This window comes from Mus caroli, chromosome 4, assembly GCF_900094665.2.
Source record: "Mus caroli chromosome 4, CAROLI_EIJ_v1.1, whole genome shotgun sequence".
Lineage (NCBI taxonomy): Eukaryota > Metazoa > Chordata > Mammalia > Rodentia > Muridae > Mus > Mus caroli.
In genome coordinates, this window is record NC_034573.1 from 144,914,010 (window position 1) to 144,932,048 (window position 18,039).

At 55.1% G+C, this 18,039-nt stretch overlaps 1 protein-coding gene across 3 annotated transcripts in view; it reads right to left on the minus strand.

Moving 5' to 3' along the window:
• The window catches only part of LOC110293003 (1-phosphatidylinositol 4,5-bisphosphate phosphodiesterase eta-2), a 61,845-nt gene that overhangs the window by 26,336 nt on the left and 17,470 nt on the right, over positions 1 to 18,039 (minus strand). For 2 of the 3 annotated variants that reach the window (XM_029476853.1, XM_029476851.1), the window contains exons 1-2: positions 10,447 to 10,660; positions 247 to 393 (exon numbers count right to left, since the gene is read on the minus strand). In XM_029476853.1, the coding sequence (XP_029332713.1) occupies positions 247 to 393; positions 10,447 to 10,489 (190 nt within the window). In that variant the 5' untranslated portion in view covers positions 10,490 to 10,660. Of the gene's footprint in view, positions 1 to 246; positions 394 to 10,446; positions 10,661 to 18,039 lie in introns of those variants that run through there. The other variant, XM_029476852.1, reaches the window with a different exon arrangement.

An 18,039-nucleotide genomic window follows, 5' to 3' on the forward strand; every position in this document is an offset into this window, starting at 1 on the left:
TGCTGATATGGGGCAATGCACTAAGATATCCAGTCTCCATGGAGTCCCAGAACTCAGCTGGGCAAGGGCCATCTGACCTTGTTCCAGAGCCCACTGCAGAAACCCCAGACCACTAAAGTCTAGGGATGACCAGCACAGCATCTCAGCAGGGTCTTAACCCTGTGTCATTGTCTACTCTGGAGGCTTCCCTGTCCTGTGTTCCCAGGTTCGTGCCTACCCATCCCCTTCCCTGGGTTGCTGACTTACTCTTGGCTTTCTCGTTCTTGCGTGAGGGACGCCATCGGAGGCAGGAGCGGTGCTCATCCAGGTAGTAGAAGCGGACCAATCCCTTGGAGCTGCCACGGAGCTTCACCATCTGAGTCCCCTCTTGCATGGCACTCATGCATCGCTCCACTAGACACAGGTGGACACACAACAGAGACAGACAGATAGATAGACAGACAGAAGCTATGAGAGCCCTGGTAATTTCACCTCACTCCCAAGGGCCTGTGTGGTCCTGTCCAAACATGAGACAGACAGGTTATTACCCCTTCTCTGCTGGACGCAGGCCCACTGGAGGTGGGTTGAGGCACCAGGGAAGACATTGCCACTGGCCTGTCCCCTGACACATGGGCCAGTCCAAGAAACCACTGAGATCCTAAGTGGCCTTTGCTCAGACTGTCAAGTAGTCAGAGACTGAAACCAAAGCCCAGACCACTGCACAGGGAGCTCCCAGACTGGGCACAAGGTGGACCCAGGCACCATGCACCAAACCTGGCAGCTAGCCTGTGCCATGGGCCACTCCTGACAGCCTACTGACCCTTCTGTGGCATCACCAGGAACATCACCTGTCTCATGAGCAGCCAAGTCAGCGAGAAACCCTATAGGAAGGCACAGAGCTGGGAGGCTGAGGTGCTGGGTTCAAGTCCATAGCCTATTCTTCCCTTGAGCCACCTGCCACCTCCTTTGTCAACTAGGCCTTCTGTCCCAGGGGAAGGACTTTAGGCCAGACCCAAGCCTATCTATGCCTAGGAAACCCAGGAGCCAGGGTGACAAATCTCCTGAGTGCCAACAATGAAATATCAGCAGACAGGAGGTGCAGAAAACCACAGTGGTGCCAGGTCAGGTGGCTTTCTGAAGGAAGCTCTTACTGGCCATAAGCAGAGGGGAACTGTAGGCATGGGGTGGAAAGTCAAGGTAGATAGGGCTCTCTAGGGGACACAGTCAGTGGGGACACAAGTGTGGGTTGCTTAGTGCATTTGAGGTAGCGTTTGGGGACAGAGACTACTCTAGAACCCTGATGTGGTTCTAGAGTTAAGTCACTGAATGTGCACCTTCTGCTGCTGGAGCAAGGAGTAGCAAGTGAATCAGGCATCCCTGACCAGGGCCTCCGCCACTCCACACACTGAACCCTTCTACTGACCACCCAACAGCCCTTTGCTTCACAGTACAGGGCCTCTCTGACACCATCTAGAGACCATTGTGTCTACACCTGCATGCCTCCGTAAGTACACTGAAGGTATTGTTGCCCCACAAAATTCCAAGGCCCCCCCCTCAGAAAGAGCTCCGAAGCCACATGAGCCACCCCCATGCCCCCAGCACATTCAACCAGGGCTTCTGGCTCCAGCTCTGCCTTGCCTTCTTCCCACTTGGAGTCCACCCTCCAAGCTCTGCTAAGGAGGTGGACAGGATCTCTGGCTGGGGGCAAAGAGGCAATGCTTCTGGGCCTGGAGATCCCAGAGGAAGAGGCAAAGGAATTGGGATGCTGGTGTGGAGAAGAAAGGATCCCAGGCCCCAGAGGCAGCCCTAACTTCCGTAGGAAGCTATGCATCCCATGGCCCCATAGGGCTTGGCCAGTCCCTAGGAGGGACTTGGTTTTTGCCCATTCTTACCTACAAGGCTGAGCTGCCATCGTGGTGACACTACCACACTCCCTCCAACCCAGAGGAGTACCTCTGCCAGGCAAGCCACGGCTCCTGTGGTCCGGCTGGCAGCAGACGGCTGGGGACCAGGCATATCCAAGTCGTAATTCCCAAAGCCAAAAGGGACCCTCAGCGACAGGTCAAGCTGAGGTGTCAGCTGGCACAGGGGCTCCTCAGGGATCCCCTTCTCTCCTCTACCTCTTCGTCTTCCTCCTTGGAGCCCACTGAAGCCCCCCAAGGGCTGTTCCCAGGTCCCACTGGCATTGGCCCAACTGCTGCCTGCGGCCCTGGATGGTCCCCAGGCCAGCCCGCCCATCCTCTAGAACCTCCAGGCCTATTTGAAGAAGATGAATGCCAGGGGTGGGGGAGCTGCCAAGCCTCACCCTGCCATCCTTGGCCAATCCGCCCAATAATCCTGCTGGATTCAGCCCAGCTGGACAAAGGATTTAGGCCAGGGGAGGGCCCAGCTGCCAGCTCAGAGCAGGCTGCTTCATGAGCCACCAGACTCAGACTCATGTTTGAGGCTGAGGCAAGGTAACAGGTTAGGTATGGGACCCTCCTAGGACATAAAACAATGTTTACAAGACCTGGAGTGAGGGCCTCTGTGAGGACACTGCCCCCCCCCCCCCCAGGAGAGTCTGTCTGTCTATAGTTGTGGTCCTACATGAGGCTGTCTTCCTAACCCTGCCCATCCAGAGCTGGTATCTGTGTCTCTGTTTTGAGCTCTCACTTCCTGCTACTTGAAATCCTTGTACGTATAAGGACTTCCAACTTGATCCCCACTGTGTGGTAGTGAGCTGGTCCACAGATGGGACTAAAAAAGCAGACGCATACTGTCCCAAATCCCAATGGCCAAGAACCCAGTCCCCTTTGGCTAGAGGCCAGAGCTAAGCCAGAGCAAGGGCCAGCTAAGGCTGGGCAAGATGGGACAGACCTTTCTACTTTGACATCCAGTATGGGAAGGAGAATGTAGGTTCCCTGAGCCTTGTGCAGATTCCACTTCAAATCCCAGCCCTTCCCCACCCCCCAGCTGCCTTCTCCCCATGCCCAACAGAACCAAAGCTGTGGAGATATCCCACTACCCAGGGCACATTATCACTGCACTCTGCACCCAAGGCTGGACATATCCAGGTATCCAGATCTCTCATGACAGTCTCCTGACCCAGAGAGGACCCTGATTGTCTGCTAGGACACCGGCCACCACTCCACACCAGCCTATGGGGCCACTGAGCATCTAAGACGTGCTCATCACTGCATTCAACTTTGCATGGTTTACTCGGGGCAAGCAGAGGCAGGAGAGATGGTAAGAAAGGGAGGTGGGGTTTCATCTTGGCTTCACTGCCTCTGGATCATTGGCACCCCAGCTTCCTCCCTAACCAGGCTTCTGTTTCTGGCAAGGGACAGCTCATCCTGGGTGTCCTTGCCAGGGGGCTCCACATCCAATAGTCACATCACCCCGCTTCACAAAGTAGCCTGGGTGCCCCTGCCCAGCCCACCCTCTTGACCCTGGTCTGCCTGTTCATGTGTCCTGAACAACAGGAAGCTCAGCCAGAAGGAATCAGGACCCACTGAGCCAGATCCAATATAATCAACTCACAGCCAAACCCAGGACCCAATTAGGAGCCTTGGCCAGAGGCCTTGCTGGCTGGAGGTGGACAGGCAGCCTGCCCTCTCTGCCACAAATTAGCATAAGGAACCATTTACCACCAGGACAGGAAGTAGCACAGCCCTGGCGCTCCCCAGGGAGACAGGCCACAGGAGATCCTGACCTGATGGCATGGTCACCTGTGTAGGTGAAGCCCGGGATCCCCAATGAGTAGTGGATAAAAGCTGGGGTCTTTGTTGTTGTTTTTGTTTTTTAAATCCAGGTATCAGGAAAACTGTGGGCTGCTAAGGCTGGGCAAGATGGGACAGGCATTCTTAATGCTTCACCCTGGATGATATTTATGCTGTCCACATCCCTACAGCCCTCCCTAGGCCTCCAGTGACCATGCCACTGCACTTCCCATTTGGTACACACACACACACACACACACAAGACACACACACAAACACACAGACACGCACGCGTGCATGCACACACACACACACACCACTGTATACCAGAATTTCCAGATGTCCTGTTCTCTCTAGGTACCCTACCTTTGGACACACCTTCTCTTCCCTTGTCTGGCCTAGCCCAGTCTAGGGCCACTCATGCTTCCCAAATCTCTCAGAGCTGGCTACTTCTGCCCTCTCCCCCTCTCCGCCTTTAGCTATCCACCAGTCAGTCTCCTACCATCCTCCAGGAGTTAGCTGCCCAGATGGCTTCAGAGGGGGAGCAGATCCAGAAGGACCAGCGCCCCCAGTGGAGGACTCGAGCACTGCACTCCAGACTCCCTGACCCTTCTGGTGGCCCCAGGCCATAATCCTCTGCATCCTAGGCTGGCAGAAGCCCAGCTAATCCTCCCTCACACCAGGCTACCAGTAAGGCCTCTAGCAGTAAGGCCTCTTCCACTGTCCTGAGGACCAAGGTAACCCTGCCCACTTCTGATACTGCAAAAGACATGGCACTTCAGCCACTGAGCAAACAAGTACCCTAGCTGAGGGGCCTAGCAGAGGGCAAGCTACCATGGGCAGCTTGTCCAACTAAGAGCCCAGGTAACTGGCCACACAGGACTCAAGCCCACTAACAGCTGGACTGAACTTGACCACCTGGCCACCTAAGCCATGTGGGAAGCTCAGACGTACACCCACAACCCCTGCCGCAGAGAGAAGGACAGCCATTCCCAGAAGAGATACCTGTAATGGATGGAAGGAGTACCCTGCCTCCCTTTGATGCCTCCAGGACCTCACATCTATACAGGGCCACCCAGAAGCCCATGGCTATACTTAGGACCCAGGTCCAGTCTGGTAGTTGATTGGGTCACTCTCAGAGGCCAGCGGTAGTCAGCTCCTCATATTAAAGTCACAGAGGGACTCTGGGGCCCCAGAGTGCCCTTCATCTGCTCTCCTTCACAACCAGGCTCTAGAGCCTGCTTCACAACATTGCTCCCCCAGAAGATCTCAGGGATCCCCTGGGAGCCAAAGATGTGCAGCTTCCAGAAAGGTGAAGACATCTCCCATGGTCCTCACCCAGGTGGCTCAGGCAGGAGTTGCCTGTCACCTCCCTGACTTGACACCAGGTATCAGCCCCACAAAGTCTTATGTGGGAAAGGAACAGGTGCATTTGGTTGCCTACCAGAAGAGGCTCGCCCTCCCCCAGCTGCCCACCCCCAGGACAGGAAGCTCCTGGACTCCTCTGTCCTAACTTCCCCTGCCCCATTATTGACCCACGCAGCTCCCCCACAGAATGTTGTCTGCTCCCAAGGGTCTCCCCTCTGCTCCGTCTCAGCCTCACCCAGAACCAGACAAACAAGAGACAGGATGGATGGGGATGACCAAGAAGAGCCACGGCCACTTAGTCTGCTCTGGGAGCTATAGGCAACTATGCACCCAGGCCACACTAGAATTAGTGGGTTAGTCTCTCTAGAGCCCAGCCAGCTGCAGCCTAGGCCCAGAAGTCCTGGTGCTCAGATACACACATTAGAAGCACAGGTGGAGAGGGGAGCCCAGCTGGAAGACATCACGACTCCCCTCAGCTCGGCCTCATAGCTGCAGACCATGGTGGCCCGGCCAGGCAGCTGCTGTGACACGGGTGCTCCCCTAGCTTGGGTGTCCTTTGTCACCTCTGTGCTTCAGCTCCCCTTCTGATGTAAGGCATGGCCTCACAGTCTCAGCGGGGCCCATGGACACTGACAGCTGCTGAAAGGGAAAGATCCCGTGCCGTGCCGTCCAGAGGTGGGCAGTGTTGGTACCATTTCACTTCTGTGAGGCAGATCGATCTTGTCCTCACACAGTGGGTAACCTAGCTTGATGGCTGCTGTGAGCAAGACACCAACAGCCATTCAGTGGATTTGCCTCTCCCCGGGGAGAGCCGGAAAATCAATTTACTCTCCCAATAAACCTACAAATAGTACCCACAGGCCTTGCCAAGCATGAACACACGCACGGGGGGCACCTTTGGGTACAAGGGCCTTTATCCCACAGGTAGGACGGGACTTGCAGCTGTTACCTAGTGAGCAGGGCTCTAAAGAGCAGCAGCATAGGACATTAGAGAATGAAGCTCCCCCAGCCCTTCCCCCACAGCCTTGATCCTCCTCAGGCTGCTTCCCAACCTGAAGGCCACCCGGACACTTAGATGGTGCCTAGGGTAGGGTGGAAGAAGGAAGATGCCATACTGCCCCAGCTCCACAGCACCCACCGGAATGAGCCTGGCCCCTGGTCCCATGCCACTCAGCGGGGAGGGACAGGCCCACACACATATGGCCAAGCTTATTTAAACGTCTGAGAACAGCAACGCATCCCCCCCGCACGTCTGGGCGCCTCCTCCCCAACTATTTTTACTGTATCAGGGAGTGTGAGCCGGCTCGTTCCTGCCCTCCCCAGCCAGACCCAAGGGGCTGTGCTTGCTCCTGGGGGCACTTGAGCCAAGGCGGGACCTAGGGAAGTAGAAACAATCTGAACAGGTCTGAGGCTGTCCTGGGGATGGAACAGCAGGCTTGCTCTGCTGGGTGGATATGCCCTTTTCCTCCAGCAGTGCCTGCCCCGTGATATGCAAGCTCTAGCTTCTAGCAGGAGGAAGCAAGTTCTGGGAGAGGGGGGCCCGACCCATCACGTTGCCCTGACCCTGGCTGAGCAGTGGGGTTGGCCAAAGGGGGACTGAGACAGGCCACTCAGACCTTGTTCTGCCCCGTGTTCAGATGCCTGGGGCAGCCTAGAGGGTAGAAACGGATTCTGCCTGGCCATCCACTGTCCACTCGCCACGCTAGCGAACTGGTCCATCCATGAGCTGACCTGAACTGTCACCTTCTCTCAGAAGTCCCCACAGCTCTGGGACCTGGCCCTGCACCGCAGTGATTGGGTAGCAGCCTGGCCTGTCGACTGCTGGTGGTACCAGCTTCAAGATCTTAACCCCTACCCAGCCCAGAGAGTGAACTCACAGGGCCTTATTGCTGATCTATTAGCCAAGAGGAGTGATGAACCCAGGTTCAAAGCCATTAAGCTGTATGTGAAGGGGTCAGGGGTCAGGAACTCACCTTTGCAGCCACAGTGGCAGCAAATAAACAGGGCACTCTCAAAGGTCAGCAGTATCCACTGCCTGGTGCTTTCACTTAGAGATATTCATACATGTTCAGGCCTAAACCAGGTCCCTCCAATCCTGCCTCCAAATGCCTGCAGGGGCCATGGGGGCCTGGTTCCTTTAGCCCACAGAGGTCTTAACATTGGCTTTCCTCTATCTCCAGCAGAGCTGGGCCTCCTCTAGGCTCCAAGGCCACAATCAGGGTCCCTCCAGAGCAGAGCAAGCACCTTTCAACTCTCTCAGCATCCCTGGCTATTACTAGCTGGTAGCAGCTCAGCTCACAGCAGTGTTTTCAATCACATTCGACAGCCCCGCTAGGAAGAAGACTCTATTAATAACCCATCTCTCAGTCTTCCGCTCTCTCATGTGGTCCTCATTCCCGTGTCCCTGGGGGTTCCTGTCTTTGCCACCAGCCACTCACTTCCCTGAGGGCATAGCTGCCCTCTCTTCCTCTTCCAGCAGGGCCTGGTCAGCATCCATGCATACTTGGGCTTGGCTTTAGAAGGCAAATGATCAGCCACTGTCTAGAACAGATTCTGACCCCAAAGTCACTGCCCAGGACACCATTGTAGACGCTGTCACTGGAATCAGGCTGTAGCCATCAGATCTGGGTGGGGATGTCCCTCAAGAGCACAACTAATAATGAGAGCCAGACCTGCCCTGCTGTCTCCCCTGGAGTCCAGACAAGGAGAGATAGCAGCAGTTGACAGGGTAGGTGGCCTCTGGGTATGGATTCAAGCAGGGGCCAGAGACAAGAAACAAGAGGTATGAGTACTAAGTACCTAGCATTGAGCAACAAGGGCCCCATGGTGCCAGAGAACCGGCCAGTGACCCCAGAGGAAAGCACTTTTCTGCACACAGAGCTGACTCCCAGTGTGACTTCCTATCCCTATCGTGTGTGTGTGTGTGTGTGTGTGTGTGTGTGTCCTGAGGTTGAAGACACCTGTCCCAACCCTTGCCGGATTGGACGTCTCTATGTTAGCTGCTTCTTTCCTACCTGGTATCAGTTGAGACTGAGTGAGGCTCTCGCTAGTTCTGGCCTTCCTGCGATGTTTCCTGGGGTCACCCCTGGTAACCCAAAACAGCATGGGCTGCCTCTGAGAACTGGGCTGCTAAGACCTAAGTCGTCTCAATCACAGGGCTGGAAGCTAGAAACCGGAAGAGCTTCAGTGGGAAGTGAAGCCACAGATGATGCAGGGCTGACTGTGTCCTGACCATCCTGGAGTCCTGATACGCCCCAGCCCTCTGGGGACCCTGGGCTGCAAGCTGAGGGCCTCCTCCAAGGGTGGACTGGCCAGTTCTTCCAAGTCAGGACTGTTTCATACCTAAAGGCTTACCTGACTGCCCTCCTGGGGAGAGCTGGAAGAGATCTCAAGGCTTGTAGCCCCTTGAGTTATCCCAACAGCTTGCCTCATTCACTTGAGGCTATCACCCACAGCTTAGGGAAGTCACCTGGCCAGTAAAGGGCTCTTGTACCTAGGGGGATGACTTCCCAAAAACCTAAGCAAACACCCTATCTTGAAGCTGTTGCTCACCTCCCCCACCTGCCCCTTCCCTTCTCCACACGGGAAGTCTGTCCAGCCAGCCATGAGCCCACATGCTCTGCTGGAAGCACACTCCCAGGAATAAACAGGCTCATTCCTCTCATTACTTACTCCAGGCCCTCCCCCCCAGCCAATTCTCTTTGAGTTGGAGCCACAGACCCTGGCCCAGGACAAGCCCCTCTACCCACACCTGCTCTGAGAGGGGGGGTGCTTTGCTGGGCAAGGGCTTCCTGACTCTCTAGGGAAGGTGCCAGGAGCTAGGGAACCTTCGTCATCAGCTCATTAGCGGTGCAGATGGAGGCCCAGACCCAGGACTGCGACCCATCTGCTTCTTCCTCAGCTGCATCCTGAGACTGTGAGGACTCTGCCGTTGCACATCTCCCCTGGAGCCACCAGAAGATGGAGATGGGCTTGGAGGCCTTCCACCATCACCCCTCTCCTCCTAAGACCAGGGCTCTTCCTTCAAGCAGTCAGAAACTCCGTGTGTGTCCAGTCCCCTAGACCCTGGGGCCTCAGGGCTATGTGGCAGCTTCCAGCCCCTGCCCCTTCAACAAAGCAGGTATCCCAAGCCCAGGAGCCATCCAGGGTAAAGACTCCATGGGCACCCTGAAGGCCAGCCTGGTGTCCCTCAGGTCAACCAACCCTACTGCCACACTAGGATAGGGGTTGAGGCCAGGAAGGTGTAATCTCCAAACCCTATGCCATTGGGTCCCACAAGGGCTTAGCAGAGTGTGCCCCCATAGCCTTGACCACCTTGATCATGCTGTCCCCAGCTCATAAAGGACACCTTAGGCTGGGAGGAAAGAAGGGACAGGAGGGGAGGAGCAGGCATTTGTGCGTGGTGCAGTCACGCAGGCCAGGTGTGGCATGGCACTCTACAGAGTTTCTGAGTGCTTGCAAGTTGACCCAGTAGGTGGCCCCCACACTGTCTTTTCCCTTCCCCGCAGGCTTTGGGTGGGGGTCCTCAGTGTGGGGGTCGCACAGGCTTTCAAGTTTAACATCCAAGTCAATCAAGGGTAGATAAGACCAGTCCCGGATAAGCCAGTCAAACAAATCAAGAAGGTACACCCTACTCTCCTTGGAACGCGGGGCTTTCATCAGGAAGTTTTTCCTGATGTCTAGCTCAAATCACTCCTGTTGTGGCCATAACATTAGGTCCCTTTCCCTCTCAGTCTCTCCCACCCTGGCCCAGACCAAGCTTTGTGTTGGGGCAGACAGAGATCCAGCTCAGGGGAAACTCTCTTCCATACCCGCCACTGAAGATGCCTGCTCAGAAAACTCAAGAGAATGGCTTCTCCTCACACCCGACCGCCTCGCTCTGCTCTTGCGGGCAGCCTGGAGGACTCGTGCACCCCTGCTGGCCCGTGCTGTCTGCCCAGGGCAATGCCAGTTCCCTACACAGGAAAGTGGGGCAGATCTAAGCAAGGGAGTTTAATTCCAGGGAACCTCGGAGCAACCAGGAAGGAAGGCTGTGATGGTTCTGTCCGTGGTGCTGACGAGACTTCTGGACGTTGCCCCCTCTCTCCCGCCAGCCCACAGCCCCTCACAGCCCCGGACCTCTCCTCCAGACACCCCCTGGGTTGGACTTGAAATCAGGAACAGTGGCTGCTGGACAGGAACACCTCACCCTGCAGAACAGGACCTCAGAGCCTTCGTGCAAGGTAACATCTACTTAAGATGCCAGACGGGGTGGGTGCTACACTGTGCTGGCAGGGAATGGGGTCACCGACTGCTCTCCCAGGAACCCTAAGATGAAGAACAGCACAGCACTTGCCCTGAGATCTGAGCTGGGCAGGGAGAGTCACAACCCTCTACCAGACACCCTCCTACTCGCCCTTACCTTGGTCCTGGCTAAGCCCACCAGGGGGCCCAGGCTCTTCCATGGCCCACAGGCACCAGACCCACTGTTACCGGCAAGGCCCCAGGGGGCCGGGACCCTTTGCTGGTCCCCAGTGTCCCCAAAGTTGTAGCCTGATCCAAGGCGCCCCGCTCACAGCGCCCATACCGGTTCAAAGCTTGCTGTAGCTAGCTAGCTAGCTAGCTAGCTAGCTGTTACTGCTGCTTGCTAGCGAAGAAAGACAGGAGAGGGGAGGGGCAGGATGAGGCCTTGCTGCCACTGGGACCGCCCCTCCCACGGGAGCCCCGCCTGCCCTTAACTCTTGGCTATCCGGTTCCTGGCCCACCTTGGCTGCTATCCAGAAGCATCAGTATGAATCAAGGAGGGAGTTTCATGTGGGCACTGAGCCAGCACTTTTGAGGGGCCAGAAGGGGAGGCAGTCCTGGCTACTTTAAATTCCAACAGTGGCTTCAATGACCACTCGATATACTGGCCTTTCTTTCAAAGCTAGTCCCTCCTACCACAGGGGTAGCTATGCACCTTCATGGAACAAACAAATGAGCCTGGCTGTTCCTGATGACCACAGGGCCCTTTTGATCACCACTCCCCCAAGACCTCCAAAATGAGCTTAAGGTGCCAGTCCATCAGCTTTCCCTGACTGGAGGTGTCTAGCCTAGGGGAGGCTGAGCCAGGGCTAGTTCTGTAAAAGCTCCACCCCTGTGTTCACCCAAGTTTCCTCTGTCTGCCTCCACTGTTCAGCCCTTGCTACTTGGCTGCACAGGTTTGTGGGGTCTTGGGGACAATGGTGGCTGTTGGTATGACAGGGAGTGGCCCCTGTGTCACCTGCCCTGGGGCAGGTCTTGGAGGATACTGAGTGTAGAGGAATGACATGGTTGGATTCAGCCTGGGTTCACCTTTCTGGGACCTGCATGATCTGTGTACAGCATCTGGGCAAAGCTCCATTCTCCAGCCTGCTCACTCCAGCTCAGGAGAAGTGATAAGGCTTTAGGCCCACATCCTAGAGGGGACCTGGGATAGTTAGTGGGTATCCAGGAGAACAGACCATTGGCAATCACAGATCAAGTGGGGAGGACTTGGGCCACCTCTGGGCTCTCTGAACTACCACCTCCAAGGTGTGACAGCCTCCTGCTGCACAGGGCCCCAGGTGTGAAGGGGGAGGAGAGCCTTAGTCAGTAGTACCAGCTGGGTCCTGCCAGGAAAGGCCCTTGGCCCTGCTGCCTGGTACCCTTAAAGGGGCAGCCTCCTTCTCTACTGCTACTCAGAGTAGCCCTGTTCTAGACTATAGGAGATTCCCTTTGAGTAGATACTATGTCTCCTATTGCCACACAGCCTAGGCACAACTCCAGGGTCTTTGTCTATCCCACCGGCAGATCAGAGGCAAGAAAGGGGCCTTTCCTTTGGGTACACATCGACTGATGAGGTCATATTAAAGCACAGGTGGGCTACCAGGACAGCCAATCAGGGGCACCAGAGGATGGGGGAACGTAAGAAAAGAATCTCAGGGAGGTGCCCACAGCTGGGTTTTATGTGTTTCCTCCAGGAACTGGTCGTCAGCCTCCTCAGAAAAAGAGAAACTGAGGCAGGGAGAAAGAAAGAAAAGGACAAGGAGACAGAAGCCAAAAACCGTGTGGGTGGGGGTCGGGGGTTTACATTATGAGCCAGGCAGGTGACAAGGTCCCTGGAGAGCGATCCAGATGGGGCTGCATCCTCCCTGGTGGACAGGAGGCCCCTGAGTCTAGAGAGGCCATGAAACCCAAGTTCACATCGTAATGAATAATCCATCACACAGCCAGCTCCCCCTCCCCCAACGCAGCCAGGAGATGATTTCCAGCTCCGAGACCGCGATTAAAAGCGGTGATTAAAATCCGCCAGGCACATGTTAATTTGCTCGGATTCTGATCTCTTTTCTGGGCATTTAAGCAGAATTCCACTCTGAAAGCGTGTGGCCTGGCAGGTCATAAGCAGGGAAGAAAGGGCCTGTGGCCCCTAAAGGAGTTTAAGACACTCAAGGAGTTTAGTCTTCTCCTTTGAAGAAATCAACAAGTAGACAGGTAAGGGGTAAACACCCAGGGGTCCCTGCTGGGGCTGTTCCTCCAGAGCGGGCTCCATGGGCTCAGGTAAGGTAGGACTTCCACATGCTCACAGGCCACAGGCTTTCTGCTGGACCTGAGCTGCTACTGTAAGGGGACTCTGCTCCCTGGGGACCAGTTCTCACCCTCTGAATCTAAGCGGCTGCTTCTCTCCTTCCCTTGCCTTTAACCTTAGAGGCATTGTTAGAGAGAGACAGGAGGGTGCCACACCCCCAGACAGCCTGTTCCTTTCTATGCCTCAGTCTCCCCGGTAGTTAGCGCAAATACCACACGTGCCCCAGGTCTGTCCCTTGTTCATGAGTGCGCGCTGGGAGGCTCATCCCTGCACAGCTGTATTATACACATCTCACAGGCCACCCCAGGAGCCAAAGGGCCTGCTTCTAGTCTCTCGGCTGGTAAAGCATTTTTGCCTTACAGGTTTGACAGAGGTGAGAGGCGGGGGGTGGGGGGGGTGGGGGGTGGCCTTAGTGTTCTACAGTGAATGGCAGCAGGCTGGGAAAAGCCAGGCCCTGCCCCTCTCACCCATGCTGCTTTTCACTTAGGTTCATAGTTTACCTGAAGGATAGGAAGTAGCCCCTCTAAGTCCTACACAGGGGTGCTTTTACCCTCCAGTGTCATAGGAAATCTGTGGGTGGCTCAAGGCATGACTTAGGCTGGCCAACTTGGTTGTGTGCCGTACAACACTGAGCCGGAAACCACTCTGAAGGTAGAGATGTGACAATAAAGGAGGCAGCATAAGGGACAGCTGAGAAGGCCAGCTAAGCATGGAGGAGAGAGAGCTGCTTGGAGACCCAGAGACAGAGCCCCTTGGTTACTTCTACCCATGGCACCCCCCAGCATACCAGGAGCAGCACCTGGGAGCAGAAGCCAGTACCATGAGCCCACCAGCACTGGATCCTTGGGCTGAGGGCCATAGGGAGCATGGAGGTTGGGCAATATATCCTAGGAAATATCAGAGAGCTGCCAATGGCACCATAGATAGAGTCAGACTCAGCCAGGAAGGGCTATGGCAAGCAGTTCCTTGGCCAGGAAACATCACGGTTCAAGTCCTAGCTGTTACCTCTGAGAAATCAATTGGAATATACTGCCCCTTTGGCCTGCTTCCCAGTGGAGCACTTAGGGAGGATCAGCAGTCTGGGAGAGCGGGGGCGGGGTGTTTGGGGGAATGAGGGCAGGGACAGGGACAGCCTGGACCCTTGAGCTGAGGCTCCATGGTTCTGGGGGTCATAAGCCCTGCCTGTAGATGGGCAACAGCATCCACTTTGCAACAGTCCCCAGAAACAGGCGGCCAGGACAAAGCTGCATCCCCAGACTCTGCAGAGTGATTCACACCTCGGAAGCCTTTGTGGGGCACCTCAGATCTGGACTTCCAACTTCTGTCCTACATACATCTCCAAGGAGACGCTTCCAGTGAGCAGCTGCACTCTGCCCAGCTCACTGTATCTTGATGGCCACAGCACAGCAGCCTGGCCACAGCATGGGGGTGGGGGGAACGACCGACAAGCACAGCTTAGGAGCCCTAATGTGACCCCAATTCTGCTCCTGTGAGGCCGTCTCAGAATGCCTCAAACAGGAGGGCTCCAGAAGCCACTGACTTCAATCTGTTTTCTACAGTGGGAAGCCTTCTGGGGTGGAATGATCCCCACAGTCACTCTGACCCTGAGGAACCCTGAGGTGGGAGTGCAAGGGAGGGTCTGCTGGCTTGAAACGCTTTAATCACCTCAGAAGTGCTGGATGGTGAAGTGTAGGCCCCTCAGGTGTTGAGCCCGTTCTGGCTGCTGTGCTTCAGGGAGGGACACAGGCCCAGCAGCAACCGGAGCCTAAGACGTTTTATTAACTATTTAACTCCAAATCCAATTTAGTGCTGTGTCTACCCTTGTCTGAGAGTTCGGTCAATGTTACTGCCTCTAGTGAGGACCCAAAGCTGTTTCAGAGCCTCCAACCATCCCACAACCCTGGCACATCCTAGATACACAACCTCCTGACCTGGGTGGCAGGTGACAGAATGCGGAATTCAGAGTAAAAGCAGGGACACTGATCTTTTGGTCTTCAGGTCCCTTCATGGAGTCACACCCAACACTGAGTTGAGCTAGCTCATCATTCTCAGGATGAACACTTTAGAGGGACAAATGGCCTCAAAAAGACCAGCCAATAAGGAACTGGCCTGACCACCATTATCCAGTGACCACAGATTCCTTACCAGAGTCCTACCTTACCAGAGCGACCACAGCTCTCTCATGACCACGACTTCTCCAGGCGTCACCACAGCTATCCCAGTGACCCTGGCTGTCTAGGCAGACCATACCGGCCCCAGTGACCACAAATGCCCCAGGCACCACAGCTGCTTCAGACTAACCCAGAAGGAGACTGCCATTCTAGGTCTGGCATGCCCGCCTGCCCTACCTACTCTCCAAACCCAGCAGAGTCAGGTCCAAAAGAAGCGTCACTTGATTCCAAAGCAGACAAAGCAGAAATGGCCGGAGGAGGGATACGTGCAGAAGGGACACAGCAGAAGGAGATGGAATGCTGTCACTGTCCCCACAGCAACCCTCTATTGCCAGGGCAGCAGCTGAGGCCCTCGGGCTGGTACCCAGTCTCAATCTCAGAGCCCGTGGGTAGCAGAGAACACAGACATCAGCACAGTCTGTGTGATCACGGAGAACGTGGCAGAGGGCGGAGGCCTGGGCAGCTGGAACTTCTGGGAGTTTTACAAAGGCTTTGGCCTAAATTGTCACAGCCACAGGTGCTGCTCTCCTTGTGCCCAGAGGCCTGGCTGAATAGACAGACAGCATCTTGCCTTCACCGTGCCATCTTCAGACACCATCAGCCACAGTACACGCCTATTTTTGGCTTCTCACTCCCTAGGAGGACCTCTCAGCCTGTTCAGGCACGAAAGGGAGAGGTGGGGGTCTCTGGCCTAGGTCAATGGGTCAGAGTCCTGCCTGAAGCTGCAATAGCCCAGATAGAGGCAAAGTGAGCAGACACTGCCCTGGCAGCTCACCCTGCCTCCCTGCATCAGCCTGACCTAGATTCTGCACTTGCTCGTGTGCAGCAGCTATGCAGAGCTGTGGCCAGCCTGGCACTGAGACAGGTAGGCAGAATCCGGAGCCAGCGCGACCACATGGACACTAGCATGGTCCCAAGATACACTTGCTGTGGGGTTCTGTATAAGCTGCCCACCTTTTCTAATCCCTCCCCATCTGGGGCCTGAGAAGCTCTGAGGACCCCTTGGTCTCTACTCTCTGGTCTGGACCCTACCCCAGGGCCTGCAGGAGGAAGAGAAGACAGGAGGAGGTTAAACTTGTTCTGTCACCTCCCTCCCGTTCTATTAGTCCTGTGGTTAGAACGAGGTGCCCAAGACTCTGTGAAGCCACAAGGCCTGCTACAACACTGCCCAAAGACCTACAGCCTCTGCCCACAGGAAAGTCAGCTGACCTCTACAGGACTGGCAGCCTTCAGTCTCCCAACCTGCACCACAGGACCATATGGCCAATCTGGGCTTTATGCCTGTGTGCTGCCTTATACCCCCTGGATTCTTACATGAATGAAAAATCCTTGAAAACCAAGGGGTTTGTACCCTGAATGCAAATGTATACAAATGATCTTTCCTCTCCTTCTTCGGCCAGAGGGGCCCTTCAAGCCACACAAAGTCCTATCTCAGGACCAGAATTGGCCAGTCCAGTGTCTCTTCTTGCTCCTCTCCCTTCTGCCTCTCCCTCAGCAGTCAGCATTTATTAAGCACCTGCTGTTTTCAGCCATTGCTTGAGACTACAAAGGCAGTATCAAGTCCATCAGAAGTAGAGCGTGTCCTAGGGAACCCCTGGTCTGGGAGGGCAGGGCTGTAGCAGTGGTCCCAACTCCTTGAGGAAGTTCTAGACAGGGAGTGTAGGGTAATACAGACACCAGAGACACTGGGAGAAAAGCACCCCTTGCCTGGAGGTCGGTGCGCACTGGAGGACCGGTACAGAGGGAATCTCAATACAGACTGAGGTACGGGGTGTGTGCCAGAGGTGAGGAAACGGAGGGTGTGACATTGCCAGGGGGACAAAGCTACCACCAGTGCAGAATACTTGGCTCGGGACTTAGCCACACTCAGAGCACAAACAGGCCAGAGGGAAGTGCACAGCAATAGGCCATGGATGGATGCTGCTTTCGGCTTCACAGGGTTCACCTACTGTCACGGGGTTCACCTACCCTCACGGGGTTCACCTACCATCATGGGGTTCACCTGAAAGTGTTCTCCAGTGCTTGCCTCCCAAGCCTCCTGAGCCATTCTCAGCTCAAACCCCAACACTTCCTTTGGAAAGAGCTCACCAGTATTCAGTGGTAGAGTTTAAGATTCTGGGTGGCAACTCAGAGACTCAAAACAAAAACAGTGTATAGAAGCCACAGCCTGCCCGTGGACAGTGTGAAACTGGCTGCCACATCCCACAAGGTCACAGATGCTAGAGCTAGAGCTTCTACAAGTGCTGTCCCTGTCTGCTGCCTATCTGAGTCCCAACCCCAAAGTGTCTGCAGAGAGTGGGATTCGCCTTACAAAGGGTGACTGGGTCCCTGTGAGCCAGTAGTTCAATGATACCAAGGACATGTAGTGCCGTCAGATCATGCTCTGGGCTTGCTGGAGAGGCATCCCTAGTCCAAGCACACAGCAACATATCCTGGCATACATTGTGCCATCCCCATAACCTCACCTATTTATACAATGGCTTTGTGATGTGAAAGAGGGACTAAAGACCCTGAGAGTGTGAGAAGGGAATTAAACTTAGTCATGGAGCTGTTTCTGGAGAGACATCTTTGAAGAGGCTGTGTCCACGTGGTATGAGGGTCTGTTTGGATCTTCCCTGGAAGTCAGAGCGAGTTTCCACACTACATGTGACCTGACATGCAACCAACTCTTTCATATTATTTGTGGAATTACCTCCCCAAATCCAGGCCCACATGGCAAATCTTTGCCACTTTGCCAGAAAACAAACCTACAGATCTTCCGAGAGGAGCTAGAAGGGAACTGTCTTACTAGGTGAACAAAGTTTGCCAACAAACCTGTGGCCAGAACCAACACAGTGTGTATGTCCTTGGGAGGTATGAACACACAGCTCAGGAAGGAGTGTGAACACAAGCTGAGGATAGGAGTGTGAACACACAGCTCAGGGAAGGAGTGTGAACACACAGCTGAGGATAGGAGTGTGAATACACAGCTCAGAGAAGGTGTGTGAACACAAGCTGAGGATAGGAGTGTGAACACACAGCTCAGGGAAGGAGTGTGAACACACAGCTGAGGATAGGAGCATGAACACACAGCTCAGGAAGGAGTGTGAACACAAGCTGAGGATAGGAGTGTGACCACACAGCTGGTGTAGGAGTGTGAACACACTGCTGAGGGTAGGATTGTGACCACACAGCTGAGGATAGGAGTGTGACCACACAGCTGGTGTAGGAGTGTGAACACACAGTTGAGGATAAGAGTGTGAACACACAGCTGAGGGTA